This window comes from Nycticebus coucang, chromosome 11 (assembly GCF_027406575.1).
Source record: "Nycticebus coucang isolate mNycCou1 chromosome 11, mNycCou1.pri, whole genome shotgun sequence".
Lineage (NCBI taxonomy): Eukaryota > Metazoa > Chordata > Mammalia > Primates > Lorisidae > Nycticebus > Nycticebus coucang.
Genome location: NC_069790.1, coordinates 79,801,424 through 79,817,841, shown reverse-complemented (window position 1 = coordinate 79,817,841; position 16,418 = coordinate 79,801,424). Strand labels below are relative to the sequence as shown.

Here is a 16,418-nt window from a genome sequence, read left to right as displayed (position 1 = left end):
ACAGAGAGTAGAATGACAGTTACCAAAGGCTGGGAAAGGTAGTGAGGAGAGGGGGATAAAGTGGGCATGGTTAATGGGTACAGAAATATAGTTGGACAGTTAGATAGCATAAACAATATTAGATAGCACAACAAAGTAACTATAATCAACAGTGAGTTAGGATATATTCTAAAATAACTAAAAAAATGGAATTGGAAATATTTGTAACACAAATAATAAATACCTGAGTTGGTGGATTCAATAAATTAATTAATTAAAATTTCCCTTTCCTTTTACTAAAAAAAAAAAAAGAATACCAATGTAGTGGCTCACAACTGTAAAATCCTAGCACTCTGAGAGACCAAGGTGAGAGGATGGCTTGAGCTCAGGAGTTTGAGACCAGTCTGAGCAAGAGTGAAACCCCCCTGGGCTGTGCTAGTAGTTCCGTGGGTAGGGCACCGGCCATACATACTGAGGCAGGGGGTTTCCCCCTTCTTGGGCCAGCTAAACAACAATGACGACTGCAACAGCAACAAAAAATAGCCAGGCATTGTGGCGGGTGCCTGTAGTCCCAACCACTCCAGAGGTTGAGGCAAGAGAATCGCTTGAGCCCAGAGTTAGAGGCTGCTGTGAGCTGTAATGCCACAGAACTCTACTAAGGGTGACATAGCGAAACTGACTCAGAACAAAAAAATGTAGGGGGAAACCCCCATCCCTAACCAAAAAAAAAGGAAGAAAGCATTTAAACAGAGACCTGAAAGAAGGAAGGGAACAAAAGATAAGAATACTTGGAGGACAAACAGCTTACACCAAGACTCAAAAGCAGAAAGGCTCTTGGTGTGCTCAAAAAAAAGCATGAAGCAAGTGTAGGCCAGGTGTGGTGGCTCACGCCTGTCATCCCAGCACTCTGGGAGGCCGAGGCGGGAGGATCCCTTGAGCTCAGGAGTTCAAAACCAACCTGAACAAGAGTGAAACCCTCATCTCTACTAAAAATAGAAAAAACTAGCCAGGCATGGTGGCCCATGCCTGTAGTTCCAGCTTCTGAGGAGACTGAGGCAAAAGAATCCCTTGAACACAGGAGTTTGAGGTTACTGTGAGCTATGGCAATGCCACAGCACTTTACCCAGGGCAAAAAAAAAAAAAAAAAAAACAGCAAGTGTAATTAGAGCCCAGTGAGGGAAGGGAAGCTGGGTAGATGTAAAGATGATGAGGTGGCCCTGGTCAGATCGTGCTGGGCCTTGGAAGCCTCGGTGAGGACATGTGATCAGACTACGCGCACTCTGTGCTGCTGCACACGTTGGCCGTTTCCAGCACCGAAGATTGTAATGAATAGCCCCATCTCCTGGAAACTTCGCAAAAAAATGCTCCTTCAGAGTCCTGCAAGGATTAGCCAGAAATAACAACAGGCTCCTGACCATGCTTTGGAAATCTCTGTAAAGCCCTTTAGGAGTTTTAAGGACAGCTGCAAGTGGATGTGTTAAAATAAGCAAGCTCAAGGCCAGTGTTTGCTATTGTAACTTTCAAAACTCCATAGTAAGCAAAACCAGATCCTCTATGAGACTGAAAGGTCTTATTAGTGAATTAGAAAAGATAAGAGAGTGGGCTTCTTTGTTGTGAGTGTATTGAAATCCTTTATGCATAATATAAAAGTTTTGGTTATGGAAGCTTTTTTTAGCAAAAGCTGTCTGAAAAATCTGAGAGGAAAAAGGATGATAGTTGCAGATAACTTAGTGGCCAGCTTTTCACTCAAAAAAAGTATCCTAATTACTTGTTTACAATTTAAATTAACTTCCAGACAATCTACCTCTTGTATAAAAGGAAATTAGTTTAATATAAATTTGCATTTTGGCCCCCAAAGTATAAAATTTCTAGGTCATCTTTTAATTTAATTTGTTGTTGTATTTGGGCAACTACTGATGGAAAAGTTGATGTCTTGTTATTTCCTCTGCTTTTTATTTTTAGCCAGCCTCAAAGACAAATGTAGTAAGTACAGCTTGTTTTTAATTTAGATCAACAATAAGTAATTATAATTCTGTATTTTTAATTTTACCGGTGGTGTTTCCAGAGGGAACAAAAGTGCTTCACCTGTGACTCCAGGCTGCCATACGATCAGCATACCCAGTCCAATAGCCATACCATTGAGAATATAATTGCAAGTTTTGAACCAGACAGAGAAAAGAAATGGTGGCAATCCGAAAATGGTAAGATTTAGTTCCTTTACGGTGTTTTATTTCTTTATAATTTAATAAAGCATCTTCCTCTAGGTATGGTTTTAGTATCACAACAAAATATTACATTGGAATGAAACAATATCCACCAAAAATGTAGAGCCTCACATAAGAATAAAATTTATTTTCATTTTAACAAAAAATCTTTTCCTTTACAGGAAAATCAAAGTGCGTTTTCGGCACATAACTCAGAATGTTTCACTCTTTCCATGTGGGGGAAGAAAATATCTCTGTATCTCTTTGTTCTTTGTGAATAATAAGAAAGTTTATGAAGTGCTGGTAAATCAAGCCTAATACAAAACACACTAATATGAAGGGAACACACCACGCCACGGGAAAGCTCAGGGCACCACATGCTTCTTCCTTCTTCAACACATGCAGGGGAAGAGGGAAAGAACATTTTGCTTCTTACTGCAAGCCAGAGATTTTTTTTGTTTTTTGCAGTTTTGGCTGGGGCTGGGTTTGGCATATGGGGCTGGCGCCCTACTCCATTGAGCCACAGGTGCCACCCTGCAAGCCAGAGATTTTAGTATAAAATTTAAATTGAAAAGACAGTAGGCTACTCTCCTTCCTGGATGTCTGCCCTTCTCTGTTCATGAACAATTACGACGTGCACTAGCTCTGACCATGAGCTGCATTTCCTGGACATCCGCTGTCAGTGTGGACCTGATTGGGGTTCCCTTGTGTCCCAGCCCAGCCGTGCATGGCCTCACGTACCCAGACACACTTCCCTGCAGGCCGGGCTTCCCCAGCATTGGTGTGTTCACTCACAGTGGCCCCTCTTCAACACTGGTCCCGAACCCTTTCAGTGTCCTTAACCCCCACAAAATGATTCCATTCTCCACATATCTGCCCCTTTGGGCAAAAATCCCTCTGTTCTCTTCAGACCCCTAAACACATTTCCTTTAGGGAGTCTTGAACCGTAATGGAGCGTGGGAATAATCACATTAGATATCTTAACCAAGTATAATACAAGTCTGGGTTTTTTTTTTTAATGTCATCCACTTGACACATGATTAATTGGTGTCTACTAGATGTCATTTCATTTCAGCTTTTGATCTGTAGCTGGAGTCCCATAATGAATGGGCAGTGACTGTTGCCACAGCCACCTGTCCTCATGATGGGTGCTGCCTTGTTTCTTAAAGGCTGCTTTGACCCCCACATCTCTTCACAAGCTGATTACATAAAACAGGGGTTCTCAACCAAGCACTTTAGAGGGAAGTAGATCTCCTTTCTAGAAAGGTCTGCAAGGCCTTGGTGTAAAGCCTGGAATGCAGCAGCTGCTCAGAAGAAATGCTGTCCCGAGCCTCTCACCCCAGACTGTCAGCTGCACCCTAATTCTCTGAGGCCCAGACACTGTTGTCAAGAGCCATACTATCCAACATCATGGCTACTGAGTACTCAAGACATGGCTGATACAAACTAAGTTGGGCTATTAGTGTAAAACATCCCAGATTTCTAAGACTTACTTTGGAAAAAAACAAATGTATTATAAAGAATGACTCATTTTTAAAATATTGATTTCATGCTGAAATAGTAATTTTTAAATCTATTGGTTTACGTATATTATAGAAAATACATCTACCTGTTTCTTTTTGCTTTTTAAAATGTGGCTTCTGGAGAATTTAAAATGACATACACGACTCCTATTTCTGTTGGGCAGTGCTGTTCTAGAGCGATCTAAGCTGCCAGCAAGTCTGGGTTAGGGCTGAAGCTGCCCATTCTCTGGATGCATTGGTGCTATTAGCTCATTGCAGAGTCCTGCCCAGGATCCTAATCATCTCCCCAGTTGTAGAGGAGCCCAGCGATCCCCACTCCGAGGAGAATATTCCAAGCTGCATTGTGTGCCAAGTGACAATAAAATTTGGGTTCAAACAACTGTTAGCAGATGCTGGAAGAAAGGGATGTGTTGGGTTTGCTGAGCTCTGGCTCATTAGTTCATGTTTATGTGCAGCCAAGGTTTGGATACAAGGAAATGAACCCTCTCTTTGCACCTAAGGGGAACTCTGAACTCTCTTGGTAGCGTGTAATGCTGCCACACAGTGGCCACGTGTGTTGCCACCAAAACATAGACATGGGCGCAGTTTGGGTAAAAACAGCCCCATTAAAAAGTGGGCAAACGCCAAGAACAGAAGCTTTTCAAAAGAAAATAGGCAGATGGCCAATAAACATATGAAAAATATTCAACGTTACTAATTGTCAGGGAAATACAAATTAAAACCACAATCAGATATCACCTTACCCCCGCTAGAATGGCTTTTTATTAAAAAGTCAAAAAACCATCAATCCTGTCATGGATGCAGAGGAAAAAGGCACACTTATGCACTGCCAGTGGGCCTGCAAATTAGTACAACCTCTGTGGAAAACAGTATGGAGATTCTTCAAAGAGCTAAAAGTAAAAGTAAAATACCATTTGACCCGGCAATCCCACGATTGAGTAACTACCCACAGTAAAAGACGTCTTTCTAGCAGAAAGACATCTGCACTCAAACGTTTATTGCAGCACAATTCACAATTGCCAAGATGGAGAATCAACCCCAGTGCCCATCAAGTCATGAGTGGATTAATCAAATGTGGTATATATGTATACCATGGAGTACTACTCAGCTATAAAAAAGGATGAATTAATGCCTTTTGTGACAATCTGGATGGAACTGAAGACCGTTCTCCTAAGCAAAGTATCTCAAGAATGGAAAAACAAACATATGAACTCACCATTAAACCGGAATGAGCTGATGAGCACACACGTAAACAGAGAAGTAAAACTCGGTGAAAATCAAGCAGAAGAGAGGGGGGGAATGGGAGAGGGAAAAAACCTACCCAGTGGGTTAGCAATGAACACTACTTGGGTGATGGGCACACCTATAGCTGTGACTCAGGCATTACAACGTGGCATGGGGTACCACTCCAACAGATTAGGGAAGAGCGTTTATCAGCAGCCACGTGACTTCAAAGGGACTTTATTCTAGACAAGCCCCAGAGGGGGATTCACATGTGAAGCAGGGGTCTCTCAACATCACTGATTTTCTTCTTTTCGGATTTTCTTTAGGTCTTGATCATGTCAGCATCAGATTGGACCTCGAGGCATTATTTCAGTTCAGCCATCTAATCTTGACCTTTAAGGTACAGCTATGTAGCCCTGCTGCCTCTTTGTCCCTAGATGCTCAGGGTTTACCTGGAATTTCACTTCCTTTGCAGTAAACAAAAAGCAGAATAAATTTGTGCTGAGTTTTTTCATCTAGGTTTTTTTTTTTTGTAGAGACAGTCTCACTTTATGGCCCTCGGTAGAGTGCCATGGCCTCACACAGCTCACAGCAACCTCCACCTCCTGGGGCTTAAGCGATTCTCTTGCCTCAGCCTCCCGAGCAGCTGGGACTACAGGCGCCCGCCACAACGCCCGGCTATTTTTTGTTGCAGTTTGGCCGGGGCCGGGCTTGAACCCACCACCCTTGGTATATGGGGCTGGCGCCTTACCGACTGAGCCACAGGCGCCACCCTCATCTAGGTTTTTGTTCTTGAATGTAAAAAAGAAAACACTACTGGTTAATCAATAACTATATTGTTAATAAGAAGAAATCCCAGGAGACACAGAGAAAAGGAAAGTTTGAGTATGGGAGTGATAGTGACCACAAGAACTACAAACATAAATTTCAGAAAAAAAGGGTAATGACTAAGTTATTTAGGGAAATATGGAAAGATGATGATCAAAATGGGAAGAAAAGTTAAAGAGTCTGTACGATTACTATAGTCTTTATTTAATCATTCATCAAAATTTTAATTTTGATTTTGGGACTGGTCCTAGTTTGGGTAATAAAAAATAAATAGAAAATTAAAAATGAGAAAAAGGGAAAAAAACAGTCTTTGCTCCCAAAGAACTCACAAGGGATAAAAATATATAAGTAGAAAATAATAATATAAATAAATACTATAATAAAATATAGATTTGATTAGAATGCTGAGGAATTTAGGTTAAGAGGCAAATCTGGTCTGGAGAGTCAGGGTAAACTTCCTGGATGGGTTTTGAAGCATGTCAGAGTTTGCCAGGGGAAAAGCATTATAGGCAAAGAGATCCACAACAAAATTGCTATAAAATATTAATCACATTACCTTTTCACTTTATATGCCATCTTTCTTCAATTAATAATTCATATAGCCATAAACATTTAAAATTGAAATTAAATTATAAAGACAAAGTATGTATTCATACATATTTGCCTACTTATCGGGAAAAGACCTTGGTATATTTACTGTAGGGTAGATTTTAGAAGATACACTGAAGTTTTTAAAATGGAATTAGAAAATATAAATATTCAGTCTGAAGTAGATAAAATCTGCTCTGGAGAAACATTTCAACTGTCACTCATTTTTTCAGACGTTTCGGCCTGCTGCAATGTTAATTGAACGTTCCACAGACTACGGACGCACCTGGAAAGTGTTCAAATATTTTGCAAAAAACTGTGCTACTTCCTTTCCCAACATCACATCTGGCCAGGCCCAGGGAGTGGGAGACATTGTTTGTGACTCCAGATATTCGGATATTGAACCCTCAACTGGTGGTGAGGTAGCATTTCCTTACTTGTATTTTTTTTAACTTATTAAACCAAACTTTTTAAAAATAAGGTTTACTTAAATGAAAGAAAAAATTAGGTAGTGTTTATGGAAATGTAATTTGAGCTGTGGGTTTTTTTTTAATGTGTCTAAATTGAAGTGAGTCCAGTATAAGAAATAATAAATAGATCATCAGAAGTAATCTACACAAGAGTGCCCAGCTAAAGATGAGCTGGGACCAAAGTTGAAACTGAGCACCTGGATACCCAGAGGCAGGAACAGCTGTTTCTAACCCTAGCCATGCAAGCTAACAATAGCTCTGGCTTAGCCATCTCATTCTCATGCTCTGTAAACCACCACCCCAATGGGGTCTGCCAGGAACATCTTTCTGTGCAAAGCTGGTGACTGGCAGAGGGGCAGGGTACCATTTGGGGTGGAGGCGGGTACTATTTTACCAGGTAAAGCAGAAGACTCAGTGGCAGAAGACAGCTCTAGAATTCCTTCCCAGATTCAAATTGATAAGGGCTTACTCCATTATCAACCATCACTCCATCCCATCTGAGCTCAGGTGCCCTCTTCACCATTTCTTTTTTTTTTTTTTTGAGACAGAGTCACACTATGTTGCCCTCGTTAGAGTCCTGTGGCGTCTCCGCTCACAGCAACCTCATACTCCTGGTCTTAAGCGATTCTCTTGCCTCAGCCTCTCAAGTAGCTGGGACTACAGATGCCCGCCACAACGCCCGCCTATTTTTTGTTGCAGTTGTCATTGTTGTTTAGCTGGCCGGGGCTGGGTTCACAAGTCTTGGTGATCGTGGCTGCTGCCAAGCCCCCTTTACCATTTCTGTCTATCAACCGCTTGTGGATAAAGAGCCAGCCATGATTAATAACTTTATTTGTATGAATGTATGAAGTACAAGTGAAATTTTGTTTTCATGCATAGATTTCATAGTGATGAAGTTAGGGCTTTTAGGTATCCATTGCCCAAATAATATACATTGTACCCATTAAGTAATTTCTCCTCATCCACCCTAATTGATAATGTACCTGTGGCTCAAAGGAGTAGGGCGCAGACCCCGTATGCCAGAGGTGGCGGGTTCAAACCCAGCCCTGGCCAAAAACTGCAATAATAATAATAATAATAAAATAAAAAATAACTTATATTCATTTTTGTTCTCAGTATTTTAATTAATATGGTAACCCAAATGATAATCTGTACCCTATCCCAACTGGGAAGCAATGGCTCAGCCTTTTTGAAAGGTCAGGGTCTCTTCTTTTAGACCATATTTGACAATTATGTTTTGGGGCAATTTACTATAAATTACCTACATTTGTTTTACAGGTTGTTTTTAAAGTTTTGGATCCTAGTTTTGAAATTGAAAACCCTTATAGCCCCTATATCCAAGGTATGAATTCCTTTATATTTTTCGCATCAACTTTTTAAAAATTTGTGGTTAGTATATTTCTTGTGACTGTGTTTCTTTTGAAAAAACTTTTAAATTTTATTTTTAATTGATATTTAATAATTTGATATATTTATGGGGTACATAGTGATGTTTCAATACATGTATCGTGATCAGACCAGGGTAATTAGCATATCCATCATCTGAAACATTCACATTTCTTTATGTTGGGAACATTCACCATCCTCCTTTCAACCATTTGAAACTATATCACATATTATGAACTGTGGTTATCCTACTGTGGTATAAAACACTAGAGCTCATGGCTCCTATCTAACTCATTTTGTATCCTTACCAATCCCTCCCTAGCCCTCCAGTCCCCCTACCATTCCCAGTCACTAGTAGCCTCTGTTCTACTTTTTTACTTTGATAAGATTAGCTAATTAAAATGTCCACATGTGAGTGAAAACATGTGGTGTTTAACTTTCTACTCTGGGTTTATTTTGCTTAACATAATGTCCTCCAGTTCCATCCATGTTGCCACAAAGGAGCATTTCATTCTTTTTATTGCTGAATAGTATTCCATTATATGTGTTTATATATATATATATATATATATATATATATATATACCACATTTTCTTTATTCAGTCAACTGTTGGACGTCTAGGTTGATTCCATGTCTTGGCTGTTGTGACTAGTGCTGCAATAAACATGGGTGTAGATGTCTCCCCAATATACTGACTTCCTATCCTTTGGATAAATGCCCAATAGTGAGATTTCTGGCTTACATAGTAATTCTGTGTGTAGCTTTTTGAAAAACTTCTGTAATGTTCACCACAGTGAATATACTAGTTTACATTCTCACCAGCAGTGTATAAGAATTCTCCTTTCTCCAGATCCTCACTAACATTTATTAGTATTTTATTACTTAGTTAATTAGTTAGTTGTTTCAGGTTCACTGAGAGTACATTTGTTATTTTTTTGTCTTAATCACCATCCTGAGATGAAGTGATACATCCTCATTGTGGTTTTGATTTTCATTTCCCTGATGATTAGAAATGTTGAGCATTTTTTCATAAATTTTGGGCTATTTATATGTCTTCTTTTGAGAAATGTCTATTCAGATGATTTGTAGATTTTTTTATTTTATTTTTATTTTGTTGTTGCTGCAAGAATCTTTAATTAATTTATTTTTATTGTTAAATCATAGCTGTGTACATTAGTGCAATCAAGGGGTACAATGTGCTGGTTTCATATACAATCTGAAATATTCTCATCAAACTGTTCAACGTAGCCTTCATGGCATTTTCTTAGTTACTGTATGTAGACATTTGTATTCTGCATTGAGTAAGTTTCACCTGTACCCATTCTAAGATGCACTGTAGTTGTGGCCCCACCCATTACTCTCCACATTTGTAGATTTTTAAATCAGATTATTTTTTGCTGTTGAGATGTTTAAGTTTATTGTACATTCTGGATATTAATCTCCTATCTGATGAATAGCTTGAAAATATTTCTCCCAATCTGTAGGTTGTCTTTTCATTGTATTGATTGTTTCCTTTGCTGTGCAGAAGCTTTTTAGTTTCATATGATACTATTTGTTTATTTTTGCTCTTGTTGCTTATGCCTTTACAGTCTTTTTTTTTTTTTTGAGACAGAGTCTCACTTTGTCACCTAGGTTGAGTGCTGTACCATCATAGCTCACAGCAACCTCTAACTCTTGTGCTCAAGCGATTCTCTTGCCTCAGCCTCCTGAGCTGGGACTACAGGTGCCCGCCATAGTGCCTGGCTATTTTTAGAGATGGAGTCTTGCTCTTGCTCAGGCTGGTGTCAAACTCGTGAGTTCAGACAATCTGCCCGCTTTGTCCTCACAGAGTGCTGGGATTATAGGTGAGAGCCACTGGCCCGGCCCTGCCTTTGCAGTCTTACTCATAAAATCTTTCCCTAGACCAATATCCGAAAGCATTTCCCCTACATTTTCTTCCAGTAGTTTTATAGTTTGGAGTCTTACATTTATGACTTTGATCCATTTTGAGTTGATTTTTGTAGAGGGTGAGATGTAGGGGTCTGGTTTCATTGTTACACATGTGGATATCCAGTTCTCCCAGCATCATTTATTAAAGAGGCTGTCATTTCCCCAGTGAGCATGTTACATAGCACCTATGTCAAGAATCTGTCCGCTGTAGATATGAATAGTGGATTAATTTCTCCACTCTGTTCTATTGGTCTATACTTCTGTTTTCAAGCAGTAACATGCTGTCTTGGTTAGTTTTTTGAAGTCTGGTAATGTGATACCTCTAGTCTTGTTTTTTTTTTTTTTTTTTTACTCAGGATTGTTTTGGCTATTCAGGCTCTTTTATGGTTTCACATGAATTTTAAGATTTTTTTTCTATTTCCATGAAGAATATTATTAATATTTTGATAAGGATTGTATTGAATCTGCAGATTGCTTTGAGTAATATGGTGGTCATTTTAATGATATTAATTCTTCCACTCCATGAGAATGGGATGGCTTTCCACTTGTTTCTGTCATCTTTACTTTCTTTCATTAGTGTTTTCTAGTTTCCTTGTAGAGGTATTTCACCTCCTTAGCTAAAATTGTTCCTATGTTTTTCTTTTTCTTTTTTTGGTAGCTATTATAAATAGGATTATCTTCTTGGCTTGGCACCTATAGCTCAGTGGCTAGCGCACCAGCCACATACATCGGAGGTGGCAAGCTAGAATCCAGCCAGGGCCTGCCAAACAACAATGACAACTATAACCAAAAAATAGCCAGGTGTTGTGGGGGGGGGGGGGGCGCCTGTAGTCCCAGCTACTTGGGAGACTGAGGCAAGAGAATCGCTTAAGCCCATGAGTTTGAGGTTGCTGTGAGCTGTGATGACACAGCACTCTACTGAGAGTGACATAGTGAGACTCTGTCTCAAAAATAAATAAATAGGATTGCCTTCTTGATTTCTTTTTCAGCTATTCATTATTGGTATATACAAATACTACGGATTTTTATATATTGATCTTTGTATACTGAAAATTTACTAAACCTGTTTATCAGGTTTATCAGTTCTAAGAAGTTTTTGGTGGAGTCTTTTGAGTTTTTCCTATATATAATTATGTCACCTGCAAACAGGGACAAATTGACTTCTTTTCCAATTTGGATGCCTTTTATTTCTTTCTCTTGCCTAATTTCTCTGGTGAGGACTTCTGGTACTATGCTGAATAAGAGGGGTGAGAGTGGGCATCCTTTCTCTTTCCATTCTGAAAGGAAAAGCTTTTCCTCATTCCATATTATATTAACTATGGGTTTATCATATATGGCCTTTATTGTATTAAGATACATTCCTTCTGTACCTACTTACTGAATTTTTATTGTGATTGGATGTTGAATTTTATCAATTTTTTTCAGCATCTATTGAGATGATTATATGATTTTTGTCCTTCATTCTGTTGATATGATGTACCCTATTTATTGATTTTTGTGTGTTAAGCCATACTTGCCTTCCTGGAATAAATCTCAACTTGATCATGGTGTATTATATTTTTGATATATTGTTGAATTCATTTTGCTAGTATTTGTGAGAATTTTTGCATCTAGGTTCATCAGAGATATTGGCATATAGTCAATTTCGAATACTGGTTTTGGTATCAAGGTTACATTGGCCTCGTAGAATGAGTCAGGAAGCATTTCCTCCACTTCAACTTTTTAGAATCATTTGAGAAGAATTGGTATTCTTTTAAGATTCTATAGAATTCAGTGGTGAAGCCCTCTACCCCTGGATTTCCCTTTGTTGGGAGACTTTTCAGTACTGATTTGATCTCGTCACTTGTTATTGGTCTGTCCAAGTTTTCTGTTTCTTCTCGGTTCAGTCTCAGCAGGTTGTGTGTGTACGGGTGTTTATCCATTTCCACTAAGTTTTCAAATGTACTGACACACACTTGTTCATAGTAGTCTCTGATGCACTGATTTTCAACCACTGTGCTATGAGAGGATCTTAAGTGTACTGTGAAAAATTTTAAAGATCAGTAATTAAATTATTTTCTAAAGAAGTTCAAAACACATTAAGTATATTCCTTTTGGTACTCTTTTGTGGATCAACATAATTTAAGTGTGCTGCAGAAATTTAAAACTATGGGTTCAAGCGTGTCATGAGATTAAAAAAAGGTTGAAAAACTCTGCTGTAATGATTCTTTGTATTTCTGTGGTATCTGTTGGGAAATTTCCTTTTTTCTTTCTGATTTTACTATTTGGGTCTTTTTTTTCTTATCTAGCTAATGGTTTGTCATTTTTGTGTATCTTTCTAAAAACTCAGCTTTTTATTTCATTAACTTTTGTTTTTTTTTTTTTTTCAATTTCATTTATTTCTGCTCTGTTACTCTAGGCAAGAGCACACGCATACGGTTGCTTAGCCAACCTGGTGGGGTGTCTTTTGTGGCCAGCCAGTGGAGCTGTTTCTCAGGCCTGGTTGTGGGTACAGGGCTATTGGGTCAGCCAGAGGCTTGAGTGCAAGGGGTGGGACACTGTAGGCTGTTTCTCAGGCCTTGGGCATGCGTGCGTAGCACTTTACCAACCTGGGAGTGTAAGATGCATCTGTGGGTCCTGGAAGCCTAGGAGGGCAGCATCCAGAATGAACATACCCAGCCTTTTGGTTTTTCACAAAAGGCTCTAAATAGCCCACATTCAAAGAGAGAAACTCTATTTAGGTACGTTGCGGCTCATGGTCAGAGATAGTGCAGGTCACAATTGTTTATGAACAGAGAAGGGCAGACATCCAGGAAGGAGAGTAGCCTACTGTCCTTTCAATTTATTTTTTTATTTTTATTTTATTTATTTATTTTTTATTGTTAAATCATAGCTGTATATACTAGTGCAATCAAGGGGTGCAATGTGCTGGTTTCATATACAATCTGAAATATTCTCATCAAACTATTCAGCGTAGCCTTTATGGCATTTTCGTAGTTATTGTATGTAGACATTGGTATTCTGCCTTTAGTAAGTTTCGCCTGTACCCATTCTAAGATGCACCATAGATGTGGCCCCACCCATTACCCTCCCTCCACCAAAACCTCCCCCCTCCCTTCCCTTCCTTGGCCCTTTCCCCATAGTCTTGTGCTATAGTTGGGTTATAGTCTTCATGTGAAAGCTATAATTTAGCTTCATAGTAGGGCTGAGTACATTGGACACTTTTTCTTCCACTCCTGAGATACTTCGCTAAGAAGAATATGTTCCAGCTCCATCCATGTAAACATGAAAGAGGTAAAGTCTCCATCTTTCTTTAAGGCTGCATAATATTCCATGGTATACATGTACCACAATTTGCTAGTCCATTCGTGGGTCGATGGGCACTTGGGCTTCTTCCATGACATAGCAATTATGAATTGGGCTGCAATAAACATTCTGGTACAGATGTCTTTGTTATATTGTGACTTTTGGTCTTCTGGGTATAAACCTAGTAAAGGAATTATAGGATCGAATGTCAGGTCTATTTTTAGGTCTCCAAGTATTCTCCAAACATCCTTCCAGAAGGAACGTATTAGTGGGCATTCCCACCAGCAGTGTAGAAGTGTGCCCTTTCCTCCACATCCACGCCAACATCTCTGGTTTTGGGATTTTGTTATGTGGGCTACTCTTACTGGGGTTAGGTGATATCTCAGAGTAGTTTTGATTTGCATTTCTCTGATGATTAAGGATGGTGAGCTTTTTTTCATGTGTTTGTAGATTGTGCGTCGGTCTTCTTTAGAGAAGTTTCTCTTCAAGTCCCTTGCCCACCCTGAGATGGGGTCACATGTTCTTTTCTTGTTAATACATTTGAGTTCTCTGTAGATTCTGGTTATTAGACCTTTATCGGAGGTATAACCTGCAAATATTTTCTCCCATTCTGAGGGCTGTCTGCTTGCTTTACTTACTATGTTCTTGGCTGTGCAGAAGCTTTTTAGTTTGATCAGAACCCAGTAGTGTATTTTTGATACTGCTTCAATTGCCTGGGGAGTCCTCCTCATAAAATATTCACCCAGGCTGATTCCTTCAAGAGTTTTCCCTGCACTTTCTTCAAGTATTTTTATAGTTTCATGTCTTAAGTTTAAATCTTTTATCCAGTGAGAGTCTATCTTAGTTAATGGTAAAAGGTGTGGGTCCAGTTTCAATCTTCTACAGGTTGCCAGCCAGTTCACCCAGCACCATTTGTTAAATAGGGAATCTTTTCCCCACTGAATGTTTTTAATTGGCTTGTCAAAGATCAAATAACGGTAAGTAGCCGGATTCATCTCTTGGTTCTCTATTCTGTTCCAGACATCTACTTCTCTGTTTTTGTGCCAGTACCATGCTGTTTTGATCACTATCGATTTATAGTACAGTCTCAGGTCTGGTAGCATGATTCCTCCTGCTGTGTTTTTATTGCTGAGTAATGTTTTGGCTATTTGAGGTTTTTTCTGATTCCATATAAAATGAAGTATTATTTTTTCAAGATCTTTAAAATATGACAAAGGAGCTTTAATAGGAATTGCATTAAAATTATATATTGCTTTGGGTAGTATAGACATTTTAACAATGTTGATTATTCCCAGCCATGAGCATGGTATGTTTTTCCATTTGTTAACATCTTCAGCTATTTCTTTTCTTACAGTTTCAAAGTTCTCTCTGTAGAGATCTTTCACGTCCTTTGTTAGGTAAACTCCCAAATATTTCATCTTCTTTGGCACTACTGTGAAAGGAATAGAGTCCTTGACTGTTTTTTTGGCTTGGCTATTGTTGGTATATATAAAGGCTATAGATTTGTGGGTGTTGATTTTGTAGCCTGAAACATTGCTGTATTCCTTGATCACTTCTAAAAGTTTTGTAGTAGAATCCCTAGTGTTTTCCAGATATACAATCATATCATCTGCGAAGAATGAAAGTTTGATCTCTTCTGACCCTATGTGGATACCCTTGATCGCCTTTTCTTCCCTAATTGCAATGGCTAAAACTTCCATTACAATGTTAAAGAGCAATGGAGACAGTGGGCAACCTTACCTGGTTCCTGATCTAAGTGGGAATGATTTCAGTTTAACTCCATTCAATACGATATTGGCTGTGGGTTTGCTGTAGATGGCCTCTATTAGTTTAAGAAATATCCCTTCTATACCAATTTTCTTAAGTGTTCTGATCATGAAGGGATGCTGGATATTATCAAAAGCTTTTTATGCATCAATTGAAAGAATCATATGGTCTTTATTTTTAAGTTTGTTTATGTGTTGAATTACATTTATAGATTTACGTATATTGAATCAGCCTTGAGACCCTGGGATAAATCCCACTTGGTCGTGTTGTATAATTTTTTTGATGTGTTATTGGATTCTGTTTGTTAGGATCTTATTGAGTATTATAGCATCAATATTCATTAGTGATATTGGTCTATAATTTTCTTTCCTTGTTGGGTCTTTTTCTGGTTTGGGGATCAAGGTGATATTTGCTAAGTAGAATGTGTTCGGTAATATTCCTTCTTTTTCTATATTTTGGAAGAGGTTTAATAATATAGGTACTAGTTGTTCTTTAGAGGTTTGGTAGAATTCTGACGGAAAGCCATCTGGTCCTGGGCTTTTCTTTTTAGGGAGATTTTGTATAGTTGATGCTATTTCAGAACTTGATATAGGCCTGTTCAACACTGAAATGCACTTTGATTCATTATTCTCATTATTTTCCTTTGTCTAGATCTTGTGACATTGACAAACCTGAGGATAAACTTTACCAAACTCCATACCCTTGGGGATACTGAACTTGGAAGGAGACAAGATGAATCCCTTGATAAATACTACTATGCTCTGTATGAGATGGTTGTTCAAGGAAGCTGTTTTTGCAATGGCCATGCTAGTGAATGTGGCCCTACACAGCAGATGCGGGGAAATGTTTTCAGCCCTCCTGAAATGGTGAGTGATGAATCCAAAATAAGAAGCTGACTACCTGCTTTTCACGGTCCTGGTATGGGATGGAGAACTGTGCTTCAAGCCCACATTTGACCCTCCAGATCCCCAAATGTGGCCCCGTGACCGAATCCAAACTTCACTGAAAAAAATCCCTTTATTAAAATTCCTCTGTAAAATTTGGATTCCTTCTAAAGACACTCAAGGATACAGAAGGCCACAGGTGGCCCTGAGGTCACAGATTCCCAGCCCCTGTGTGGATTCTCCCTAAGGTGGACATCATTGAACTAATGAGCAGAATTTATAATTTGTGACTTCAAGGTACTTCACTTTGCCTTCTTTTGTTTGTTTTATAGAGAACAGAAATCTGATG

The 16,418-nt window shown here is 38.9% G+C and overlaps 1 protein-coding gene across 1 annotated transcript in view; it reads left to right on the top strand.

Annotated features, from left to right (window-relative positions):
• LAMB4 (laminin subunit beta 4) overlaps positions 1-16,418 on the top strand; it is a 116,461-nt gene that overhangs the window by 16,967 nt on the left and 83,076 nt on the right. The window contains 5 exon segments of the mRNA XM_053553419.1: positions 2,045-2,180; positions 5,257-5,330; positions 6,580-6,768; positions 8,095-8,158; positions 15,837-16,051. Of these exon segments, the coding sequence (XP_053409394.1) occupies positions 2,045-2,180; positions 5,257-5,330; positions 6,580-6,768; positions 8,095-8,158; positions 15,837-16,051 (678 nt within the window).